General features: G+C 47.5%; 2 protein-coding genes across 2 annotated transcripts in view; one reads left to right on the top strand and one right to left on the bottom strand.

Moving 5' to 3' along the window:
• Window positions 1-23089, bottom strand: part of dnah2 (dynein, axonemal, heavy chain 2) — a 609335-nt gene that overhangs the window by 7021 nt on the left and 579225 nt on the right. The gene's annotated exons all lie outside the window — the stretch shown is intronic.
• LOC140197923 (disks large homolog 4-like) overlaps window positions 1-23089 on the top strand; it is a 99938-nt gene that overhangs the window by 50734 nt on the left and 26115 nt on the right. Inside the window, exons 3-10 of the mRNA XM_072258533.1 lie at window positions 277-327; window positions 1101-1225; window positions 3960-4129; window positions 6208-6344; window positions 10059-10203; window positions 10617-10755; window positions 16591-16747; window positions 22466-22568. Of these exons, the coding sequence (XP_072114634.1) occupies window positions 277-327; window positions 1101-1225; window positions 3960-4129; window positions 6208-6344; window positions 10059-10203; window positions 10617-10755; window positions 16591-16747; window positions 22466-22568 (1027 nt within the window). The remainder of the gene's footprint in view (window positions 1-276; window positions 328-1100; window positions 1226-3959; window positions 4130-6207; window positions 6345-10058; window positions 10204-10616; window positions 10756-16590; window positions 16748-22465; window positions 22569-23089) is intronic.

The raw sequence follows: 23089 nt of genomic DNA, 5'->3' as shown, positions 1-23089 counted from the left end.
CTGCTAAGAATCCTGCCGTTAACGCTATATTCTGCCTTCAAATTTGACGTTCCAAGTGAATCACTTTCACACTGTTTGCTGGGGTTGTGTTGAAATGGGCTGGTTCAGCCAACCTGGGCCAGGATCGAGACCCATGTCACGTAGGTCACTCTGATGATCATGTCTGTGTTGGGGCTGGTTGTGAGGTATCAGAGCAGAACACCAACTGCACGAGAAGCTTAATTAATCTCTTGAATATGGAGTGAGGAGGGTAAAGTCATGTCTTTTGTGCTGCAGATCAATGGTACAGATGGAGAGATCGAATATGAGGAGATCACACTGGAGAGGGTAAGTCATTCATTGAGATGTGTCCTTGTTCGGAACATGGACGTTGCTGAAACACTGACAGATCTGCCCCCATGGCCATTCGATACATATAAAGATTAATTTTATTTGTCACATGTACAGTACATCGAGATGCATAGTAAAAATGTGTCATTTGCATCAAATCAAATTAGTGAAGATTTGCTAGGGGCAGCCCACAAGTATCACCATGCTTCCGACACCAACATAGCAAGCCTACAACTTATTAACCAAATCCGTATGTCATTGGAACATGGGAGGGAACTGGGGCACCCGGAGGAGACCCACACTGTCATGAGAAGAGCGTATAATCTCCCGACAGCAGGAACTGAACTTGGTTCACTGGCTCGGTAAAGCATGACACTAACCGTTATGCTACCACTTCTGTAGCTTAGGCACTGCACTTTGCCCACTGACAGTTCCACCCTCAGCATAACCCACTCTCCAACATCATTCCTTCCATCACCCCTCACCTCCCTCAGAACACACACTCTCAGACTCTCCAATGTCAGCATCTCCGTTGTACCCTCCCATATACAGTCCTATCCTCAGCCAACTACCAGACCCTCTCTCCCTCTTCCCCACTCACTGACAAACTATCTCACATCTGGCTCCCAATATCAAACCCACCCTCCCACATGCAACCTGTCCCACAGACAGACACTGGTTCCACAGGAGGGAGCTCAAAACCCCCGCCATCGACCTCACTCCCCCTCTACCCAATTACTTCCTCACCGCTGTTTTGTGTCCTTTCCCAGGGGAACTCTGGTCTTGGATTCAGCATTGCAGGAGGCACGGACAACCCACACATTGGAGACGACCCCAGTATCTTCATCACCAAAATAATCCCTGGTGGGGCAGCAGCTCAAGATGGCAGACTCAGGTATATGGGGGAGGGGAGTCTCTGCCTCGCTCTGGTACCATGCAATAGTGCGAACAACAGCAGGAGTTAATAGTGACAGAGTGTCATTCAGTCTTATAAACATGACTGTGCAGGTAACTCACCACCTTTAACCGCAGGAGTGTGTGATGGGACAGTGTAGAGAGAGCTATACTCTTTGTCTGACCCCAGGAGTGTGTGATAGTCTGTATCTGACCCCAGAGGTGTGTGGTGGGACAGTATGGAGAGAGTTTCACTCTGTCTGACCCCAGAAGTCTGTGATGGGACAGTGTGGAGGGAGTTTCTCCGTGTCTGACCACAGGAGTGTGTGATGTGACTGTGTAGACAGAGCTTCTCTCCATGTCTGACCCCAGGAGTGTGTGATGGGACAGTGTGGAAGAAGCTTCACTCTATGTCTGACCCTAGGAGTGTGTGATGGGACAGTTTGGAGGGAGCTTTTCTCTGTGTCTGACCCTAGGAGTGTGTGATGGGATGGTGTAGATGGACCATCACTCTGTGTCTGACCCCAGGCGTATGTGATGGGATAGTGTGGAGGGAGCTTTTCTCCATGTCTGACCTCTGGTGTGTGTGTGTGATGGGACGCTGTAGATGGAGCTTCTGTCCGTGTCTGACTCCAGGAGTGTGCGGTGGGACGGTGTAGACGGAGCTTCTCTCCGTGTCTGACTCCAGGAGTGTGCGGTGGGACGGTGTAGACGGAGCTTCTGTCTGTGTCTGACTCCAGGAGTGTGTGGTGGGACGGTGTAGATGGAGCTTCTCTCCGTGTCTGACTCCAGGAGTGTGCGGTGGGACGGTGTAGATGGAGCTTCTCTCCGTGTCTGACTCCAGGAGTGTGCGGTGGGATGGTGTAGACGGAGCTTCTCTCCGTGTCTGACTCCAGGAGTGTGCGGTGGGACGGTGTAGACGGAGCTTCTGTCCGTGTCTGAATCCAGGAGTGTCCGGTGGGACGGTGTAGACGGAGCTTCTGTCCGTGTCTGACTCCAGGAGTGTGCGATGGGACGGTGTAGACGGAGCTTCTGTCCGTGTCTGACTCCAGGAGTGTGTGATGGGACGGTGTAGACGGAGCTTCTCTCCGTGTCTGACTCCAGGAGTGTGCGATGAGACGGTGTAGACGGAGCTTCTCTCCGTGTCTGACTCCAGGAGTGTGCGATGGGATGGTGTAGATGGAGCTTCTGTCCGTGTCTGACTCCAGGAGTGTGCGATGCGACGGTGTAGATGGAGCTTCTCTCCGTGTCTGACTCCAGGAGTGTGCGCTGGGACGGTGTAGACGGAGCTTCTCTCCGTGTCTGACTCCAGGAGTGTGCGGTGGGACGGTGTAGACGGAGCTTCTGTCCGTGTCTGAATCCAGGAGTGTGCGGTGGGACGGTGTAGACGGAGCTTCTGTCCGTGTCTGACTCCAGGAGTGTGCGGTGGGACGGTGTAGACGGAGCTTCTGTCCGTGTCTGAATCCAGGAGTGTCCGGTGGGAGGGTGTAGACGGAGCTTCTGTCCGTGTCTGACTCCAGGAGTGTGCGATGGGACGGTGTAGACGGAGCTTCTCTCCGTGTCTGACTCCAGGAGTGTGCGATGGGACGGTGTAGACGGAGCTTCTCTCCGTGTCTGACTCCAGGAGTGTGTGATGAGACGGTGTAGACGGAGCTTCTCTCCGTGTCTGACTCCAGGAGTGTGCGATGGGACGGTGTAGACGGAGCTTCTGTCCGTGTCTGACTCCAGGAGTGTGCGATGGGACGGTGTAGATGGAGCTTCTCTCCGTGTCTGACTCCAGGAGTGTGCGATGGGACGGTGTAGACGGAGCTTCTCTCCGTGTCTGACTCCAGGAGTGTGTGATGAGACGGTGTAGACGGAGCTTCTCTCCGTGTCTGACTCCAGGAGTGTGCGATGGGACGGTGTAGATGGAGCTTCTGTCCGTGTCTGACTCCAGGAGTGTGCGATGGGACGGTGTAGATGGAGCTTCTGTCCGTGTCTGACTCCAGGAGTGTGCGATGAGACGGTGTAGATGGAGCTTCTCTCTGTGTCTGACCCCAGGAGTGTGTGATGTGACGATTTAGAGGGTGCTTCACTCTGTGACCTAATCATTGTCCCTGTTAAAGTAATACAGATGCGCAGGTGACGGGACTTCAGATCTCTGGATGTCTGTTTGTAAGGGTGAGTTAGATTTTGATTGTTTTCGAGGTGACTGAGATGTGGCAAAGTTGCCAGTGAGCCTTGGCTGCGGTTTGGGAGCAGAGTGCCAATGATTCTCCCAGTGTGGGGCCACTAGTCACTGAGCGACAGGCTCATGGTAGGTAGAAGGCCACTCTGGCCCAGCATCTGTGCTAGATGAAAACGGCAGTTCCACTGTACCTGACCTCTTGGCATATGGACTGGTTGTTGGTGGGTGTGTGCACCAACCTCCGCTTATGGGTAGTGACAATGGATCTGTTCCCCTTTAGTGATCACTGTGATATCTGTTCCTATGCATGACCATGGTAACACCTTCTGTCATGGCTGTGTGTGTCGTCACATTGTATAGGGTAGTGTTAACACCCATGGGTCTGAACCTTAATATCGTATGGGAAGAAGCATTGATATGGGTGGGACTGTCAAACCATGGGTGGATTAACACCCTTTGGGGGTTTGAACATGGGTGGGAGCATTGATACCCCCAGATGGGAAGGTTGTTATACACCCCATGGCTGGTTCCATCAAATTCTGACAAATTCTGTTCCCTGGCTGTGCAGGGTGAATGATAGCATCCTGTTTGTGAATGATGTGGATGTCCGGGAGGTGACCCATAGCACAGCTGTGGAAGCGCTGAAGGACGCTGGCTCCATCGTCCGGCTCTACGTCATGCGCAGGAAGCCGACAGCTGAGAAGATCGTGGAGATCAAACTCATCAAAGGACCCAAAGGTAATAGCAACCCAGGATGGGGGAGAGGCTGACTCAATTACTGAACCCCTCCTTCCCTTCGCCCTCACAATGACTGAACCCCTCCCTCCCTTCACCCTCGCCATCTCCATCCCTCCCTCTGACTCAGCTGCTTCGATTCTAACAGTACAACAATTCTGCAACATCCAATTACACTATACAACAGGCCCTTCCAGCCCAACGAACCAATGTGATCTACAAACCTATTAACTTGTACATCTTTGGAATATGGGAGAAAACCAGAGCCCCCAGAGGAAATCCACACGGTCACGAGGAGAACGTTCAAACTCTTGCAGACAGCTGCAGATTTGAAACTGGGTTGCTAGTGCTGTGTTACGCTACCTTGCCACCCCAAGGTTCTCTGGCTTTGATTTCTGGGTGAATCTCTACTCGATTTTTGCCAAGACCAGTGTGCCTTCTGCTCCTGAGCGAAATCAGTCATTGTAATTCATAGCAACAGTTTTGGGATAATGGCTTTCTTGGAACAAGACCTGTTTGCCATTAGTCTTGGCACAGGAGAGTGTGATGACATCACTGCAGTGTATGCTGAAGGTCAGGAGATGCAGAGGGAGGATCAGAGTCAGACCTCCCCCTTCCCTTCCACCTTCCTTGCCTCCTTTGACCCCACCCTGGTGTCTCCTCTGAAGGTCCACTGCATGTTACATCCCATCTCCATTCCTACCTCTCTAGGGTTTCCTCTGGGTGCTCTGGTGTCCTCCCACATTCGAAACATGTACAGGTTAGGTTAGTGAGTTGTGGGCATGCCATATTGGCACCAGAGGCACGGCAACGTTTGCAGGCTGTCCTTGCTGATTTTCAGTGAGAGAAATTTCCCTGGAATTTCCCGTCAGATTTTCCATGGACTACCTAGTTCCTACTGTGGTCTTCTGCATCATGCGTCTGCTCTTTAGCTCTTTGTCCAAGTGCACCTTCATCCTTCCAAGAGGAGCCTGACCTGTCCTGGGATCATTTCAGTCACTCGCCTTTTGGTCCCTTGTTGTTTGTCATCTAAATCAACAGTCTGGATGATAATGTGATAATGTGGTTAACTGGATCAGCAAATTTGCAGATAACACCAAGATTGGGGGTGTAGTGGACAACAAGGAAAGTTTGCAAAGCTTGTAGCAGGGTCTGGACCAGCTGGAAAAATGGCAGATAGAATTTAATGCAGGCAAGTTTGGGGTGTTGCACTTTGGTAGGACAAACCAGGGTAGGTAGGGTAGGAGCAGTAGGACACTGAGGAGTGTGGTAGAACAGGGTTCTGGGAATACATGTCCATATCACTAAAAGTGGCATCGCTGGTACATAGGATCATATAGAGAGTTTTAGGCACATTGACCTTCATAAATCAAAATATTGAGTTCAGGCATTGGAGTTGCATAAGATGATGGTGAGGCCAAATTGGGAGTATTGTGGGCAATTTTGGTCACCTACAGGAAAGAGTACAGAGAAAATTTGCAAGGATTTTGCCAGGACTGAGGACCTGGAAAGTTTGAATAGGCTGGGACTTTATTCCCTGGAGAGTAGGAGAATGAGGGGAGATTTGATTGAGGTATACAAAATTATGGGAGGTATAGATAGGGTAAATGCAAGCAGGCTTTTTTCCACTGAGGTTGGGTGAGACCAGAACTAGAAGTTATAGGTTAGGGGTGAAAGGCAAAATGTTAAGGTGAAACTTGGAGGGAACCTCTGAGGTGGTAAGAGTGTGGAATGAACTGCCAGCAGACATGGTGGATTTGAGTTTGATTGCAATATTTAAGAGAAGCTTGGATAAGTACATGGACGGGAGGGGTATGGAGAACTACAGTCTAGCTGTGGGTTAATGGGACTAGACAGTATAAATTTGGCAGAGTTGATGGCTCAACGGGCTTGTTTCTGTGCTGTAGTGCGTTTTGACTGTGAAATGTAAAGTAGCCATGGCAGTGTTGGTCTCTCCTAATCAACAATGGCATCCTGACAGTCTCATTTTGGGAGGGAGTGTCACATTATGTACCCATACATCCTATTCCTTTGAGTGTGGTCCAGACAATTCCAGCTCACTGTGCTGTTTTACACTGCAGGGCTTGGATTCAGCATTGCCGGAGGGATCGGGAATCAACACATTCCAGGGGACAACAGCATATATGTCACAAAGATCATCGAGGGTGGAGCAGCGCACAAGGACGGCCGTCTACAGATAGGAGACAAGATCCTGGCGGTGAGTGAGTCTTGTGTTGTGTGTGGCAAACCATTCTACCCGGAGTCCCCAGTCTTAACTTCCAGGGACCCCCAGTGTTCTTCCAACATTAACGATGAATCAAAGAAAGTGTGCTCCATTTAACATTGGAAACTGTAGCTGCTGTGCTCAATAGCAATAATAAAGTGCAATGTGTCACACTGCGGTACAGAGAGATCTGGAGATCCTCCTACATTAACCAAAATCATCGTGTAGATTCAACATGTCAGTGGGAAGACAGCTGCAATGTTAGTCTTTAATGGGGTGTAAACATAGGGAGGATTTGTTACATTTGTTTGCCTCATTATAGGAAGGACAATCTCAGTCCTGATGAAGGGTCTTAACCCAAAACATCAACTCTTTCATCCTGTCCATAGGTGCTGCCTGACCTGCTGAGTGCCTCCAGCACTGTGTGTGTGTAATACGGGAAGGATATGGAGTCTTTAGAGATGGTGCACAGGACATTTACCAGAATGCTGCATACCACAGTTGAGCAATCTAGGGCTTTTCTCTTTGGAGCAAAGGAGAATACAAGGTGACTTGATGGAGGTGTACAAGATGATAAGAGGCAAAGATCAAATGGTTAGCCAGAAACTTTTTTGGAAATGGCTAATATGAGGGGGCATGATTTTAAGATGACTGAGGGAGAGTTTAGGAGGGGGATGTCAGAGGTAGATTTTTGGACACTGTGTCCAGAGAATGTTTTTTACTCGGAGAGTGGTTGGTGTGTGGAATGCACTGCCTGAGTCAGTGGTGGAGGCAGATACACTCGTGAAGTTTAAGAGACTACTAGACAGGTATATGGAGGAATCTAAGGTGGGGGGTTAAATGGGAGGCAGGGTTTGAGGGTCGGCACAACATTGTGGGTCGAAGGGCCTGTACTGTGCTGTACTATTCTATGTGCTCTATATATAGGTGTGTGGTGAGTGCGTGCCAAGTAGAGGCAGATGCATAAGGGACATTTAAGAAAGTCTTATATAGGCACATGGATGATAGAAAAATGGAGGGCTATCTTGGAGGAAAGGCTTAGATTGATCTTAGTAGGTCAAAAGGTCGGCACAACATTGTGGGCTGAAGGGTCTGTACTGTGTTGTAGTGTTCTATGTTCTATTTGTTGGTCTAACCATGCACATTTGGACTAAACACCAGAACATGGTGGAGATATTCAACAGGTCAGGAAGAATCTGTGGAAAGAGAAACATGGTTATGGTTTCTGGCTAACAACTTGTACCAGATAAGGAAGAGCCTGTGCATTGGGGACAGTTTAGAGAAGGCTGACTAGTTAGATGATATAAGATTGTTATCAGCAAGCAGTTTGCACCAATCTTCTTTAGAGTTTCGATGGATGAGAGTCACGGATCAATACAGCACAGTAACAGGCCCTTCAGCCCATCTAGTCCTTGCCAACCACGGCGTCCACTCACCTAGTCCCAACTATCTGCATTTGGCCCATATCCCTCCAAGCCCCACCCCACAATGTATCTATCCAAGTGTGTCTTAAATGATACCACGAACCTGTCTCAACTGTTTCCTCTGGCAGCTCGTTCCATATACTCACCACCCGCTGTGTGAACAAGTTACCTCTCAAAACTCTTTTAAATCTTTCCCTCTTGTGCTAAGTCTATATCCCCTAGTTGTAGACTCTGCTGTCCTGGGGGAAAAAGTCTGTTCCCATCCATCTTGCCCTCACTTGTCATTTCTATCAGGTTCTCCCTCATTCTCCTACGTTTCTTTGTTTTGTGGCTGTCTGTGGGAAGACAAATCTCAGGGTTGTATACTGCACACATACTTTGATAATAAATGTACCTTGAACCCTTGAATAAAGACATAGCCCGGCCAACCTCTCCCTATAACTCAGGCCCTGTTGTTGTTCAGTCGAGTTTTTATGACAAGATACACAAGTAGATTGCCAGGCCTTCTTGCTTCCACATAGATACTGCTGCTGCCCAGGTTGGGACCCGGCTGGGTTTGAACACAGGACCATCTGCCTGAGAAATAGTCAGAGATGTTTCCCAGTATGGAAAGGGCACATAATTTTAAGGTGATTAGAGGGAGGTAGAATGGGGATGTCAGAGATAAGTTTTCTTTTACGGAGAATGGTGGGTGCATGGAGGAACAGACAGATACATTAGGGACATTTAAGAAACACTTCTATAGGCACATGGATGATAGGGAAATTAAGAGCTATGTAGAGAGGAAGAGTTAGGTTCATCTTAGCATAGTTAGAAAGTTAGTAGGCCAAAGGGCCTGTGCTGTAATGTTCTATAAGAAGCAGAATTAGATATTCTGCCTATCAAGTTTTCTCCTCCATTCCATCATGGCTGCTTTATTATTCCTCTCAACCGCATTCTCCTGACTTGACCCCATAACCTTTTATATCCTTACTAATCAAAAACTTGGCAGCCTGTGGCAATGAATTCCACAGATTCATCACCCTCTGGCTAAAGCAATTCCTCTTCATTTCTTTTCCTAAAGGGATGATCTTTAAATTTAAATTTTTAAATCCTTCCAGTAGAAAGATGAGAGTTTTAAAACCATACCACTCACTGGAACCCAGAGTGGGTTGGCCGGTATGAAAGGAGTGGTGGGACATGGTGATGAGGGAACAGGGTCCCAGTACAAGTGAGCACTCTGGGCAGTGGAGGTACAGAGAGTCAACAAAGGATTTCGAAGGCTTGACAATGAACTCAACAATTCAGGTAGGCTTTTTTTTATTGGATTTCCAGCATCCAGTCAGCAACAATGGTGCAGTTCCCATTTATTTTTCCCATTACTGTTGCCTCCCTTCCAGGACCATCACTCTCTGGTCCTCACCTTTCCTTTGTTCTGTCCCTTTCAAACTAGTCCTCCTCTAACTGTAAAGGGAAAGAACTGCAGATGCTGAATATCTAAAATAAGAACCCAAAAGTGCAGGTTAGGTCAGGCGGAATTTGTGGAGAGTTTTAAAGTTAGACCATAGAACAGTACAGCTCAAAGGTCCACGATGTTGTGCTGACCTTTTAACCTACTCCAAGATTAGTCTCCTCCTTCCCTCCTACATAGCCCTCCATTTTACTTTCATCCATGTGCCTATCTAAGAGTCTCTTAAATATCCCTAATGTATCAGCTTCTCCCTCCACCCCAGCAGTGCGTTTCATGCACCCACCACTCTGGGGGGGGGGTGAAAATCCCTACCTCTGACATCCCCTATACACTTTTCACCAATCACCTTAAAATTATGCCCCCTAGTATCTATTCTGGGGAAAAAGTCTCTGGCTGTCCATTTGATCTATGTTTTCTATCAACACCCATATCACTTTATCTTCCTTCACCCCAAAGAGAAAAGCTCTAGCTCGATCAACCTATTCTCATATGACATGCCCAATATCCCAAGTGTGGACTAAACGGGGTCTTAAAGAGCTGCAACATTATTTTGCAGCTCTTGAACTTACAGTTCTTCCCACTTCTGTAACTTCCGAACATTAACAGTAGGAATGTAAATATGTGTGGATGGAGCCCCCAATGATCCCAGGCCTGAACTGCAGTGAGACCAACAACTGTTTACAGAGAATGAACAATGAGTTTGTTAAATGTTGGGTAAAGTTCAAAACAACATTCAAGGAAGTACTCCAGGTCTCTGTGGGTGTGCTGGAATCTTTAGAGATCCATTGGAATGCTTTCCCACACCTCAACTTTTCTGATTTATTTGTGCTTCAGGTAAACAATGTGGGGTTGGAGGATGTGATGCATGAAGATGCAGTGGCCGCCTTGAAGAACACGTCAGACATTGTGTACCTCAAGATCGCCAAACCCACCAGTCTCTACATCAATGACACCTATGCTCCTCCTGATATCACAACCTGTAAGTGAAGATGGGGGAATGTCCTTACACTGCCTGGCTGGTCACAGTCACTTCCTGTAGTCCTCCAGTCATCCAGATACACAAGCTCAAATAGATGATTGACCAGACACCAACAATACCATGGATACTGTAGTGTCTCATAGGACAATGGGTTGTATCGCACGCTCCCAGGGTCAGACACTTTCATAGAACTTCACTCTGTGTCTGACCCCAGGAGTGTGTGATGGGACGATGTGGAGGGAGTTTCACTCTGTGTCTGACCCCAGAAACGTGAGATGGGACGGTGTGAGGAGAGACATATGTGATGAGAGATGGAGGTTGGGGCTGGGGTGATTTGCACTCATCTTGTGCTGTAGCTGTTCCTGTTTCCTCTCCCCACGCACCTTCTCTAACAGTCTCTCCCTGTGCTCAAGCCTACTCCCAGCCCCTGGACACCGAGCTTGGACACTCAAACTACCTGGGCACAGACTACTCGCAGACCCTCACCCCCTCCTCTCCACGCCGTTACTCGCCTGTGCCTAAAGGGTTGATGGGAGAAGACGATATCCCACGGTGAGTGACCTTCTGTTTGTGAAGTGACCACTCCCCATTAGTGCCAAAGTTTCTTCAGTTTGTTTTTATATGTGTGTGTCTGTGACATCCATCATCTCTGCTTCTGTCTCACATGGCAATATGGGATCGCACTGTGCTGGGGTTTGAGTTGATCCCCTGACTCCTATGTTACCATCAGTTCCCAATCTACCCCTGTCCATCATGGGCAAAGCCCTCACTGCCATTGAGCACATTTACAAGGAGTACTGTCACAAGACTTTTTTCTTCAGCGGTTTGATCAAGGGACGACTGCGTAAGCGCATGGATATGAGCGAGTTAGACAGGCGCGAAGTTTAAAAGGAGACAGCTTTACAGAGCGGGACGCAGAGGAGCTGGCGACAGAGTAGAGGGAGACAGTAGGAGGGCTTTGGTTCAATGGGGCTTCGGTGATAACGGGTCGAGACCAGATAGGTTATCTGAAGAATAGAAACAGGAAGTATGTCTGTGAGGCTGGTGATCTGTACTGGGTGTCGGATGTGGGAAGTCCGGGAAACTCCCAGCCTCTCAGAAGACCACATCTATGCCAAGTGCGTCGAGTTGCAGCTCCCTAGGGACTGGGTTAGGGAACTGGAGCTGCAGCTCGATGACTTTCGTCTGGTCAGGGAAAGTGAGGAGGTGATAGAGAGGAGTTATAGGTAAGTAGAGACACCGGCGCCTCACGAGACAGATAAACGGGTAACAGAAGAGGGAAGGGCAAGAGGCAGATACTCTAGACAGTAGCCCTGTGGCTGTCCCCCTTAACAATAAGTACTCCTGTTTGAGTACTGTTGGTGGGGATGGACGGAGTCTGGCCCTGTGGCTCAGAAGGGTAGGGAAAGGAAGAAGGCAGCAGGGGACTCTAGTTAGGGGGTCAGACAGGCAATTTTGTGGACGCAGGAAAGAAATGCAGATGATAGTTTCCCTCCCAGGTGCCAAGGTCCAGGATGTTTCTGATTGTGCCCATGATGTCCTGAAGTGGGAAGGTGAACAGCCAGAGGTTGTGGTACATATTCGTACCAATGACATGGGTAGGAAAAGGGAGGGGGTCCTGAAAACAGACTACAGGGAGTCAGGATGGAAGTTGAGAAGCAAGACCTCAAAGTAGTAATCTTGGGATTACTGCCTGTGCCATGCAACAGTGAGTATAGGACTAGAGTGAGGTGGAGGATAAATGTGTGGCTGAGGGATTGGAGCAGGGGGCAGGGATTCAAATTTCTGGATCATTGGGACCACTTTTGGGGCAGGCATGACCTGTACAAAATGACGGGTTGCACTTGAATCTGAGAGCGACCAATATCCTGGCGGGGAGGTTTACTAAGGCTATTGGGGAGAGTTTAAACTAGAATTGCTGGGGGGTGGGAGCCGAACTGAAGAGATGGAGGAAGGGGCTATCAGCTCACAAATCAAGAAAGCTTGGAGACATTGCGAGAGGGCGGATAAGCAGGCAATAGAGGAGGGATGCGCTCAGACCGATGGTTTCAGATGTGTCTATTTTAATGCAAGAAGCATCATGAACAAAGCGAATGAGCTTAGAACTTGGATCAGTACTTGGAGCTATTATGTTTTGGCCATTACAGAGACTTGGATGGTTCAGGGGCAGTTAGAGTGCCATAAAGGACAGGGAGGGAGGCAAAAGGGGTGGGGGTGTGGCACTGCTGATCAGAGATAGTGTCACAGCTGCAGAAAAGGAGGAAGTTATGGAGGGGTTGTCCACTGAGTCTCAGTGGGTGGAAGTTAGAAACAGGTAGGGGTCAATAATTCTACTGGGTGATTTTAATAGACCACCCAATAGTAACAGGGACATCGAGGACCAGATAGGGAGACAGATTCTGGAAAGGTGTAATAATAATAGGGATGTTGTGGTGGGAGATTTTAATTTCCCAAATATTGAATGGTGTCTCCCTAGAGCGAGGGGCTTAGACGGGGTGAAATTTGTTAGGTGTGTTCAGGAATGTTTCCTGACACAATATGTAAGTAAGCCAATATGAGGAGAGGCTGTACTTGATCTGGTATTGGGAAATGAACCTGGTCAGGTGTCAGGTCTCTCAGTGGAGAGCATTTTGGAGACAGTGATCACAATTCTAGCTCCTTTACCATAGCATTGGAGAGGGATAAGAACAGACAAGTTAGGAAAGTGTTTAATTAGAGTAAGGGGAAATATGAAGCCATCAGGCAGGAACTTGGAAGCATAAATTGGGAACAGATGTTTTCAGGGAAGTGTATGGTGGAAATGTGGCAAGTGTTCAGGGGATATTTGTGTGGTGTTCTGCATAGGTACGTTCGAATGAGACAGGGAAAGGGTGGTAGGGTACAGGAACCGTGGTGTACAAAGACTGTTGGAAATCTAGTCAATAAGAAAGGAAAAGCTTACGAAAGGTTCAAAAGACTAGGTATGTAGATAGAGATCTAGAAGATTATAAGGCTAGCAGGAAGGAGCTTAAGAAGGAAATTAGGAGAGTCAGAAGGAGCCATGAGAAGGCCTTGGTGGGCAGGATTAAGGAAAACCCCAAGGCATTCTACAAGTATGTGAAGAGCAAGAGGATAAGACGTGAGAGAATAGGACCAATCAAGTGTGACAGTGGAAAAGTGTGTATGGAACCAGAGGAGATAGTGGAGATACTTAATACTTTGTTTCAGTATTCACTACGGAAAAGGATCTTAGTGATTGTAGGGATGACTTACAGTGGATTAAAAAGCTTGAGCATGTAGATATTAAGAAACTATCTACTGGAGCTTTTGGAAATCATCAAGTTGGATAAGTCAAAGGGACCGGATGAGATGTACCCCAGGCTCCTGTGGGAGGAAAGGGAGGAGATTCCTGAGCCTCTGGCGATGATCTTTGCATCATCAGGAAGAGGTTCCAGAGGATTTTAGGGTTGCAGATGTTGTTCCTTTATTTGAGAAAGGGAGTAGAGATATCCCAGGAAATTATAGACCAGTGAGTCTTACTTCAGTGGTAGGTAAGTTGATGAAAAAGATCCTGAAAGGCAGGATTTCTGAACATTTGGAGAGGCAAAATATGATTAGGAATAGTCAGCATGGCTTTGTCAAAGGCAGGTCATGCCTTACGAGCCTGATCAAATTTTTTGAAGATGTGAGTAAAAGCATTGATGAAGGTAGAGTAGTAGATGTAGTGTATATGGATTTCAGCAAGGCATTTGATAAGGTACCCCATGCCAGGCTTATTGAGAAAGTAAAAAGGCATAGGATCCAAGGGGACATTGCTTTGTGGATCCAGAATTGGCTTGCTCATAGAAGGCAAAGAGTGGTTGTAGACGGGTCATGTTCTGCATGGAGGTCAGTGACCAGTGGTGTGCCACAGGGATCTGTTCTGGGACCCCTTCTCTTCGTGATTTTTAAAAATGACTTGGATGAGGAAGTGGAGGGATGGGTTAGTAAATTTGCTGATGACACAATTGTTGGGGGTGCTATGGATAGTGTGGAGGGCTATCAGAGGTTACAGTGGGACATCGATTGGATGCAAAACTGGGCAGAGAAGTGGTAGATGGAGTTTAACCCTGATAAGTGTGAGGTGGTTCATTTTGGTAGGTCAAATTTGATGGCAGAATATAGTATTAATGGTAAGACTCTTGGCAGTTTGGAGGATCAGCGGGATCTTGGGGTGTAAGTCCATAGGACACTCAAAGCTGCTACGCAGGTTGACTCTGTGGTTTAGAAGGCATACGGTGCATTGGCCTTCATCAACCATGGTATTGAGTTTAAGAGCCGAGAGGTAATGTTGCAGCTAAATGGACCCTGGTTAGACTCCATTGTGCTCAGTTCTGGTCACCTCACTACAGAAAGATGTGGAAACTATAGAAAGGGTGCAGGGGAGATTTACAAGGATGTTTCCTGGATTGGGGAGCATGCCTTAAGAGGAAAGGTTGAGTGAACTCGGCCTTTTCTCCTTGGAGCAATGGAGGATGGGAGGTGACCTGATAGAGGTGTATAAGATGGTGAGAGGCATTGATCGTGTGGATAGTCAGAGGCTTTTTCCCAGGGCTGAAATGGCTAACACGAGAGGGCACAGTTTTAAGGTGCTTGGAAGTAGGTACAGAGGAGATGTCAGGGGTAAGTTTTTTTACGCAGAGAGTGGTGAGTGCGTGGAACGTGCTGCCGGCAACAGTGGTGGAGGTGGAAACGATAGGGTCTTTTAAGAGACTCCCAGATAGATACACGAAGCTTAGAAAAATAGAGGGTTATGGGAAACCCTAGTTAATTTCTAGGAAAGTACAGCTTCGGCACAGCATTGTGGACTGAAGGGCCTTTATTGTGCTATAGGTTTTCTATGTTTCTAATAAAGCAGCATCCATCAGGGACCCCCCACCATCCAGGCAATGCTCTCTTCTCACTGCTACCACTGGCCAGGAGGTACAGGAGCCTTGGGTCCCACACCACCAGGTTCAGGAACAGTTATTACACTTCAACCATCAGGCTCCTGAACCAGTGTGGAACTCACCTCAACTCTGAACTGATTCCACAACCTACAGATTCACTTTCAAGGAGTCTAAACTCATGTTCTCAGTATTATTTTTAAAAATTATCACAGTTTGTCTTTCTTCTGTGCAAAACTATGTATCTAAACTATCTTATGTATTCATGTTTATTGTGCTTATTATTGTGTCTTTATTGCTGCATTGGATCTGCAGTGATAATTGCTTTGTTGTTCTTTACACTTGTGTACTGGAAATGGCATTACACAGTCTTCAACTTGAACTCGATTGTTTGTCAGTTTTTGTTTATGTCTAGTTTTTCCTGAATTCTAATACCTGTATTTCTTTACTTTCCTGTAAATGCCTGCAAGAAAGCGAATCTCAAGGTAGGAGATGGTGATGTACACAAAGTTCAAATTAAATTTATTAGCAAATACATATATGTCACCACACACAAACAACCCTGAGAGATTTATTTTCTTGCGGGCATTCACAGTATTTACAAATAAACACAATTGAATCAATGGAAGACCGCAGATAACAAGACGGACAAACAACTAATGTCAAAAGACAACAAATTGTGCAAATACGAAAAGAAAAAACAATGTGATAAATAAGCAATAAATATTGAGAACATGAGATGAAGAGTCCATAGGCTGTGGTAACAGTCCAGTACTAGGGTGAATGAATTGACTGAAGTTATCTCCGCTGGTTCAGGAGTGTGATGGCTGAAGGGTAATAACTGTTCCAGAACCTGGTGGTGTGGGTGCTGAGGTTCCTGTACCTCCTTCCTGATGGCAGCAACAAGAAGAGAGCATTGCCTGGCTGGTGAGGGTTCATGACGATGGACGCTGCTTTCCTGTGACAATGCTTCATAAAGATGTGCTCAGTGGTGGGGAGGGCTTTACCCATGATGGACTGGGCTGAATCTATTACTTTTTGTAGGTTTTTCCATTCAAGGGCATTGGTGTTTCCAATACCAGGCAACCAGTCAGTATGCTCACCACTGCACATCAATAGAAGCTTGTCAGTAGATGCTGAATCTTTGCAAATGTCTAAGCAAGTAGAGGTGCTGCTGTGCTTTCTTCGTAATGACATATATATGCTGTACCCAAGACACATCTTTTGAAATGATAAAACCAAGGAATTTTAAGTTGCTAACCCTCTCACTTTGATAATGAGTTTTACTTTAAACACAAAGAGATTCTGCAGATGCTAGAAATCCACAGTAACACACACAAAATGCTGGAGGAATTCAGCAGGTCAGGCAGCAGCAGAGAGGAATAACCAGTAGACACATAGGGACAAAACCCTTCATCAAGACCTACTGATGTCCTCCAGCTAGATGTAACTTTGACTTTTGACCTTTGACCTCATCTTCCAGGGAGCCTCGGAGAGTGATGATCCACCGTGGCTCAACAGGCCTGGGCTTCAACATCGTGGGCGGTGAAGACGGGGAAGGCATCTTCATCTCCTTCATTCTGGCTGGTGGCCCAGCGGACCTGAGTGGGGAGCTGAGGAAGGGAGACCAGATACTCTCGGTAATGTTAACTCCACTCGGGGTGATGGGCAGCAGGGGCAGGGTGTTCATTTATTGTTCTACAGTAATTGCCCCTGATGAGTGCCTGGAACTACCACTGCCCTTCAGGAGAGAATGCCTCCAAGGCACACTCAGAGAAATCCATTGTCTGGACTATTGAAGGAGAACTAGCAAAATATTTCCAAGTCAATTAGACGTAGGAGCAGAATTAGGCCATTTGGCCCATCAGGTCTGCTCCGCCATTCCATCAAAGCTGATTTATTATCCCTCTCAACCCCATCCTCCTGCCTTCTACCCATGACCATAAGATCAGAAGATATAGGAGCAGAATTACGCCATTTGGTCCATCGATTCTGCTCTGCCATTTCATCATGGCTGATCCAATTTTCCTCTCAACTCCAATCTCCTGCCTTCTCCTCATATCCCTTCATACACTGACCAATCAAGAATCTATCAGCCTCTGCCTTAACTATATATAAAGACTTGGCCCCCACAGCAGCCTACGGTAAAGAATTCCACAGATTCACCACTCTCTGGCTAAAGAAATTCCTCTTCATCTCTGTTCTAAGTGGCTGCCCCTCTATTTTGAGACTGTGTCCTGTGATCCTAAACACTCCCACCACAGGAAACATTCTCTCCACATCCACCTTATCACCATTCGATAGGTTTCAATGAGATCATCCCTCATTCTTCTGAATTCTAGTGAATACAGGCTCTGAGACATCAAATATTCTTATATGACAAGCTATTCAATCCTGGCAAACATGAGGAATTCTGCAGATGCTGGAAATTCAAGCAACACTCAGGTTGGAGGAACAACACCTTATATTCCGTCTGGGTAGCCTCCAACCTGATGGCATGATCATTGACTTCTCTAACTTCCGCTAATGCCCCACCTCCCCCTCGTACCCCATCCGTTATTTATTTATATACACACATTCTTTCTCTCTCTCTCCTTTTTCTCCCTCTGTCCCTCTCACTATACCCCTTGCCCATCCTCTGGGTTTTTCCCCCCTCCCCCTTTTCCTTCTCCCTGGGCCTCCTGTCCCATGATCATCTCATATCCCTTTTGCCAATCACCTGTCCAGATCTTGGCTCCATCCCTCCCCCTCCTGTCTTCTCCTATCATTTTGGATCTCCCCCTCCCCCTCCCACTTTCAAATCTCTTACTAGCTCTTCCTTCAGTTAGTCCTGATGAAGGGTCTCGGCCCGAAATGTCGACTGTACCTCTTCCTAGAGATGCTGCCTGGCCTGCTGCGTTCACCAGCAACCTTGATGTGTGCTTGCATTCAATCCTGGAATCATTTTTGTGAACCTCCTTTGAACCCTCTACAGTTTCAGCACATCCTTTCGAAGATAAGGGGCCCGAACCTGTTCACAATACTCCAAGTGAAGCCTCGCCAGTCCTTTATAAAGTTTCAACATTACATCCTTGCTTTTATATTCTAGTCCTCTTGAAATGAATGCCTTCCTCACTGCAGATTCAACCTGCAAATGAACCTTTAGGAAATCCTGCACAAGGACTACCAAATCCCTTTGCATCTCAGGTTTTTGTATTTTCTCTACATTTAGAAAATTGTCAACATTTTCATTTCTTCTACCGAAGTGCATGACCATACACTTCCTGACACTGTATTCCATCTGCCATTTCTTTGCCCATTCTCCTAATCTGTCTGTCCTTCTGTAGCCTCTCCACTTCCTCAAAACTACCTGTCCCTCCACCTATCTTCATATTGTCTGCAAACTTTGCAACAAAGCCATCAATTCAATCATTCAAATCATTGACATATAATGTAAAAAGAATCGGTCCCAACACTGACCCCTGTGGAACACCACTAGTCACCGGCAGCCATCCAGAAAAGGCTCCTTTTATTCCCACTGTTTGCCTTCTGCCAACCAGCCACTGGTTTATCCATGCTAGTATCTTCCCTGTAATACCATAGCTCATAGCTGGTTAAGCAGCCTCATGTGTGGCACTTTGTCAAAGGCCATCTGAATTTCCAAGTACACAATATCAATCGATTCTCCTTTGTCTATCCTGCATGTTATTTCTTGAAAGAATTCCAACAGATATGTCAGGCAAGATTTTCCCTTGAGGAAACCATGCTGATGATGACCTATTTTGTCAAGTGCCTCCAAGTACCCTGAGACCTTACCTTTAATAATCGTGTCCAACATCCCCCCAACCACTGAGGTCAGACTAACTGGCCTGTAGTTTCTTTTCTTCTTTTCTCCTTTCTTGAAGAATGGAGTGATATTTGCACTTAACTTTTGACAGCTTTACTGATCAAGAAACTATCAACCTCCACTTTAAATATACCCAATGACTTGGGCTCCAGAGCTGTCTATGGCAGTGAATTCCACAGATTCACCACCCTCTGGTTAAAGAAAATCCTCCTCATCTACAGGGATGTCCTTCTATTCAGAGGCTGTGCCCTCTGGTCCTAGACTCCTCCACTATTTGAAATATGCTCTTCACGCCCTTTCAATATCCAATAGTTTTCAATGAGATCACCCCTCATTTTTCTGAACTCCAACAAGAATAGGCCCAAAGCCACCAGGTGCTCCTCATACATTAACCCTTTGATTCCAGGTCGTGTCCAACTTAAAGGGAACCTGCAGGGAGTGGTATGTTTGTAACGGGAGGTTTTATTACTGTTATACACTTGGAATGGTGTGCGAAGTTACCATTCCATTACCGAAGCACAGCGAGTCATTAGAAAATTGGTTAATTGTTGTCACATGAACCAAGGTAGAGTGAAAAATTGTCCTTTTTGCGTGTCTTCATATGGATCATTTCATCACATCAGCTCATTGAGGTAGTAGGAGAGAGTGCAGAACAAAGTGTCACAGTTACAGGTTATGCAGTACAGGCAGACAATAAGGTGAAAGCGTCATGGTGAGGTCGATTCTGAGGTCAAAAGTGCATCTTATCATATTAGGGAAGCATTCCATTGCAGGTTAGAAACTGCCCTTGAGCTCGGTGCTTCGAGCTGTCAGGCTTTGCATCTTCTACCTAATGGAAGGGTGTGAATGTGCAGGGTGGGACACTGGTTCTTTTACTGAGGCATCATGTTTCCACAATCTACTGAGCTGTGAGGTTTCTTGTGGTTACAGGCAGAGCAGTTACCATACCAAGCCATCATGCTTCTGGAATGTGTAGAGTCTATTTTTTTTCTTTCCTTGGATTGGGAAATCAAGAACTAGAGGGTATAGATTTAATGTTGAGGGGGGGAGATTTAATAGGAATCTGGCAAGCAACTTCTTCACCCAGAGGTGGTTCAGGCAGGTACACTAACAACATTTAAAAGGCATTTGGACAGGTACGTGCTTAGGAAACGTATGGGATGTGGGCCAAATGCAGGCAAGTAGGGCTAGTTTGTTTATTTATGTAGTGATTCAGCACGGAGTCAGCCCTTCTGGCCCTTTGAGCTACACCATCCCTGCATCCCTCGATAAACCCGATCAACACTCACCTAATCACGGGACCAATTAACCTACTGTGTATGTCTTTGGAGCATGGGAGGAAACCAGAGCGCCCAGTGAAAACCCTCACATTCAGACTCCTTACAGATGTCGCCACAGTTGAACTCCAAGCTCCGGAAAGCCCTGAGCTATGATAATGCTACTTTACCATGGTGCCCTACCGTTTAGATTGGTGTCTTAGTCAGGGAGGGGTGTAGGGCCAGAGAGGGTCACAGAAACAGGGAGGGGGTAGGAGCCAGGGAGGGGGCTACAGAGAGAGGGAGGGGTGTTGGGGCCAGAGGGAGGGTCACAGAGAGAGGGAGGGGTGTTGGGGCCAGGGAGGGGGTTACAGAGACAGGGAGGGATATTGGGGCCAGAGGGAGGGTCACAGAGAGAGGGAGGGGTGTTGGGGCCAGGGAGGGGGTTACAGAGACAGGGAGGGGTGTTGGGGCCAGGGAGGGGGGTTACAGAGACAGGGAGGGATATTGGGGCCAGGGAGGGGGTTACAGAGAGAGGGAGGGGTGTTGGGGCCAAAGACATTTACAAAGGTGGGGATGTGATAACAGCACATTTGGAAAGCGGTGAAATCATCGGACAAAGTCAACATGGATTTGTGAAGGGAAAATCATGTCTGACGAATCTCATAGAATTTTTTGAGGATGTAACTAGTAGAGTGGATAGGGGAGAACCAGTGGATGTGGTATATTTGGATTTTCAAAAGGCTTTTGACAAGGTCCCACACAGGAGATTAGTGTGCAAACTTAAAGCACACAGTATTGGGGGTAAGGTATTGATGTGGATGGAGAATTGGTTAGCAGACAGGAAGCAAAGAGTGGGAATAAACGGGACCTTTCCAGAATGGCAGGCGGTGACTAGTGGGGTACCGCAAGGCTCAGTGCTGGGACCCCAGTTGTTTACAATATATATTAATGACCTGGATGAGGGAATTAAATGCAGCATCTCCAAGTTTACGGATGACACGAAGCTGGGTGGCAGTGTTAGCTGTGAGGAGGATGCTAAGAGGATGCAGAGTGACTTGGATAGGTTGGGTGAGTGGGCAAATTCATGGCAGATGCAATTTAATGTGGATAAATGTGAGGTTATCCACTTTGGTGACAAAAATAGGAAAACAGATTATTATCTGAATGGTGGCCGATTAGGAAAAGGGGAGGTGCAACGAGACCTGGGTGTCATTATACACCAGTCATTGAAAGTGGGCATGCAGGTACAGCAGGCGGTGAAAAAGGCGAATGGTATGTTGGCATTTATAGCGAGAGGATTCGAGTACAGGAGCAGGGAGGTACTACTGCAGTTGTACAAGGCCTTGGTGAGACCACACCTGGAGTATTGTGTGCAGTTTTGGTCCCCTAATCTGAGGAAAGACATCCTTGCCATAGAGGGAGTACAAAGAAGGTTCACCAGATTGATTCCTGGGATGGCAGGACTTTCATATGAAGAAAGACTGGATGAACTGGGCTTGTACTCGTTGGAATTTAGAAGATTGAGGGGGGATCTGATTGAAACGTATAAAATCCTAAAGGGATTGGACAGGCTAGATGCAGGAAGATTGTTCCCGATGTTGGAGAAGTCCAGAACGAGGGGTCACAGTTTGAGGATAAAGGGGAAGCCTTATAGGACCGAGATTAGGAAAAACTTCTTCACACAGAGAGTGGTGAATCTGTGGAATTCTCTGCCACAGGAAACAGTTGAGGCCAGTTCATTGGCTGTATTTAAGAGGGAGTTAGATATGGCCCTTGTGGCTACGGGGGTCAGGGGGTATGGAGGGAAGGCTGGGGCGGGGTTCTGAGTTGGATGATCAGCCATGATCACAATAAATGGCGGTGCAGGTTCGAAGGGCCGAATGGCCTACTCCTGCACCTATTTTCTATGTTTCTATGTTTTAGGGGATGGAGGGAGTTACAGAGACAGAGAAGGGCATAGGGGCCAAAGGAAGGGGGTCATAGAGGCAGCGAGGGGATTGCATCATGTGGTGGGGAGACGGGGAAGGGGTAGGTGACGGGCACAGAGAGGCTGCAGGTGGACCATCCCAGAACAGTTACTGGCCCACAATAATCCATCTTGTGCTCCCAAATATGATCTCTAACACCAAAAGAGTCACGGGCATCACTATTTTAATCTTCCTCTCTCTGCCACATGGCAAGCACTGAAGGGAGAGAGAAATGGCCTTCCCCTGCCCCTTGAGTGTCTAACTGGTGGTCCCTGTATGCTGACCCCTGCTCCTCGTCGCTGGCAGGTGAACGGAGTGGACCTGCGGAATGCCACCCACGAGCAGGCTGCTGCTGCGCTGAAAAATGCAGGACAGACCGTGACCATCATTGCTCAGTACAAGCCAGAAGGTAGGACCCAGGGTGAGGGTGAGGGTGAGGCTGGGGTGGGTACAGCTGAGGGGCATGGTGGGGAATGAGGGATGAGGTGGTGAATATGGCCAACGCAACAGTATGATCTGGGAGGTGAGGCAAAGGATGGAGGGTGAGTGTCAAGGTCAGGGCAAGGGCAAGAGTGGTGGGTACTGCTGGGGGCGGGAGGGCAAAGGATAGAATAAAAGCTAAAGGCGAGGGTGGTAGGTGAGGGTGCGGACTTGGCTGGTGAATATGACCAAGAGTGAGAGTCATGGTGTGAGCAGCAGGCGAGGGATGAAGAATGAGAGTAGTGGGCGAGAGCGAGCGTGGTGGAAGGGCGAGGTTGGGTTTAGGTGAGGGCAGTTGGTGAGGATGAATGTGAGAGTGGTGGACTTTGCTGTGTGTGGGAGGGGTCTGTCCTTACACTTGCAACCTCACTCCCCGGCACTGCCTAAGGTGGTGACACTCGGGGAACCCGTGCCGAGGAATGAGGGAGCTGCAGGGCCATTGGGCGGGGG

Source organism: Mobula birostris, chromosome 5 (genome assembly GCF_030028105.1).
Source record: "Mobula birostris isolate sMobBir1 chromosome 5, sMobBir1.hap1, whole genome shotgun sequence".
Lineage (NCBI taxonomy): Eukaryota > Metazoa > Chordata > Chondrichthyes > Myliobatiformes > Myliobatidae > Mobula > Mobula birostris.
The sequence above is the reverse complement of the archived record's forward strand: the minus strand, read 5'-3'. Positions and strand labels throughout refer to the sequence as shown.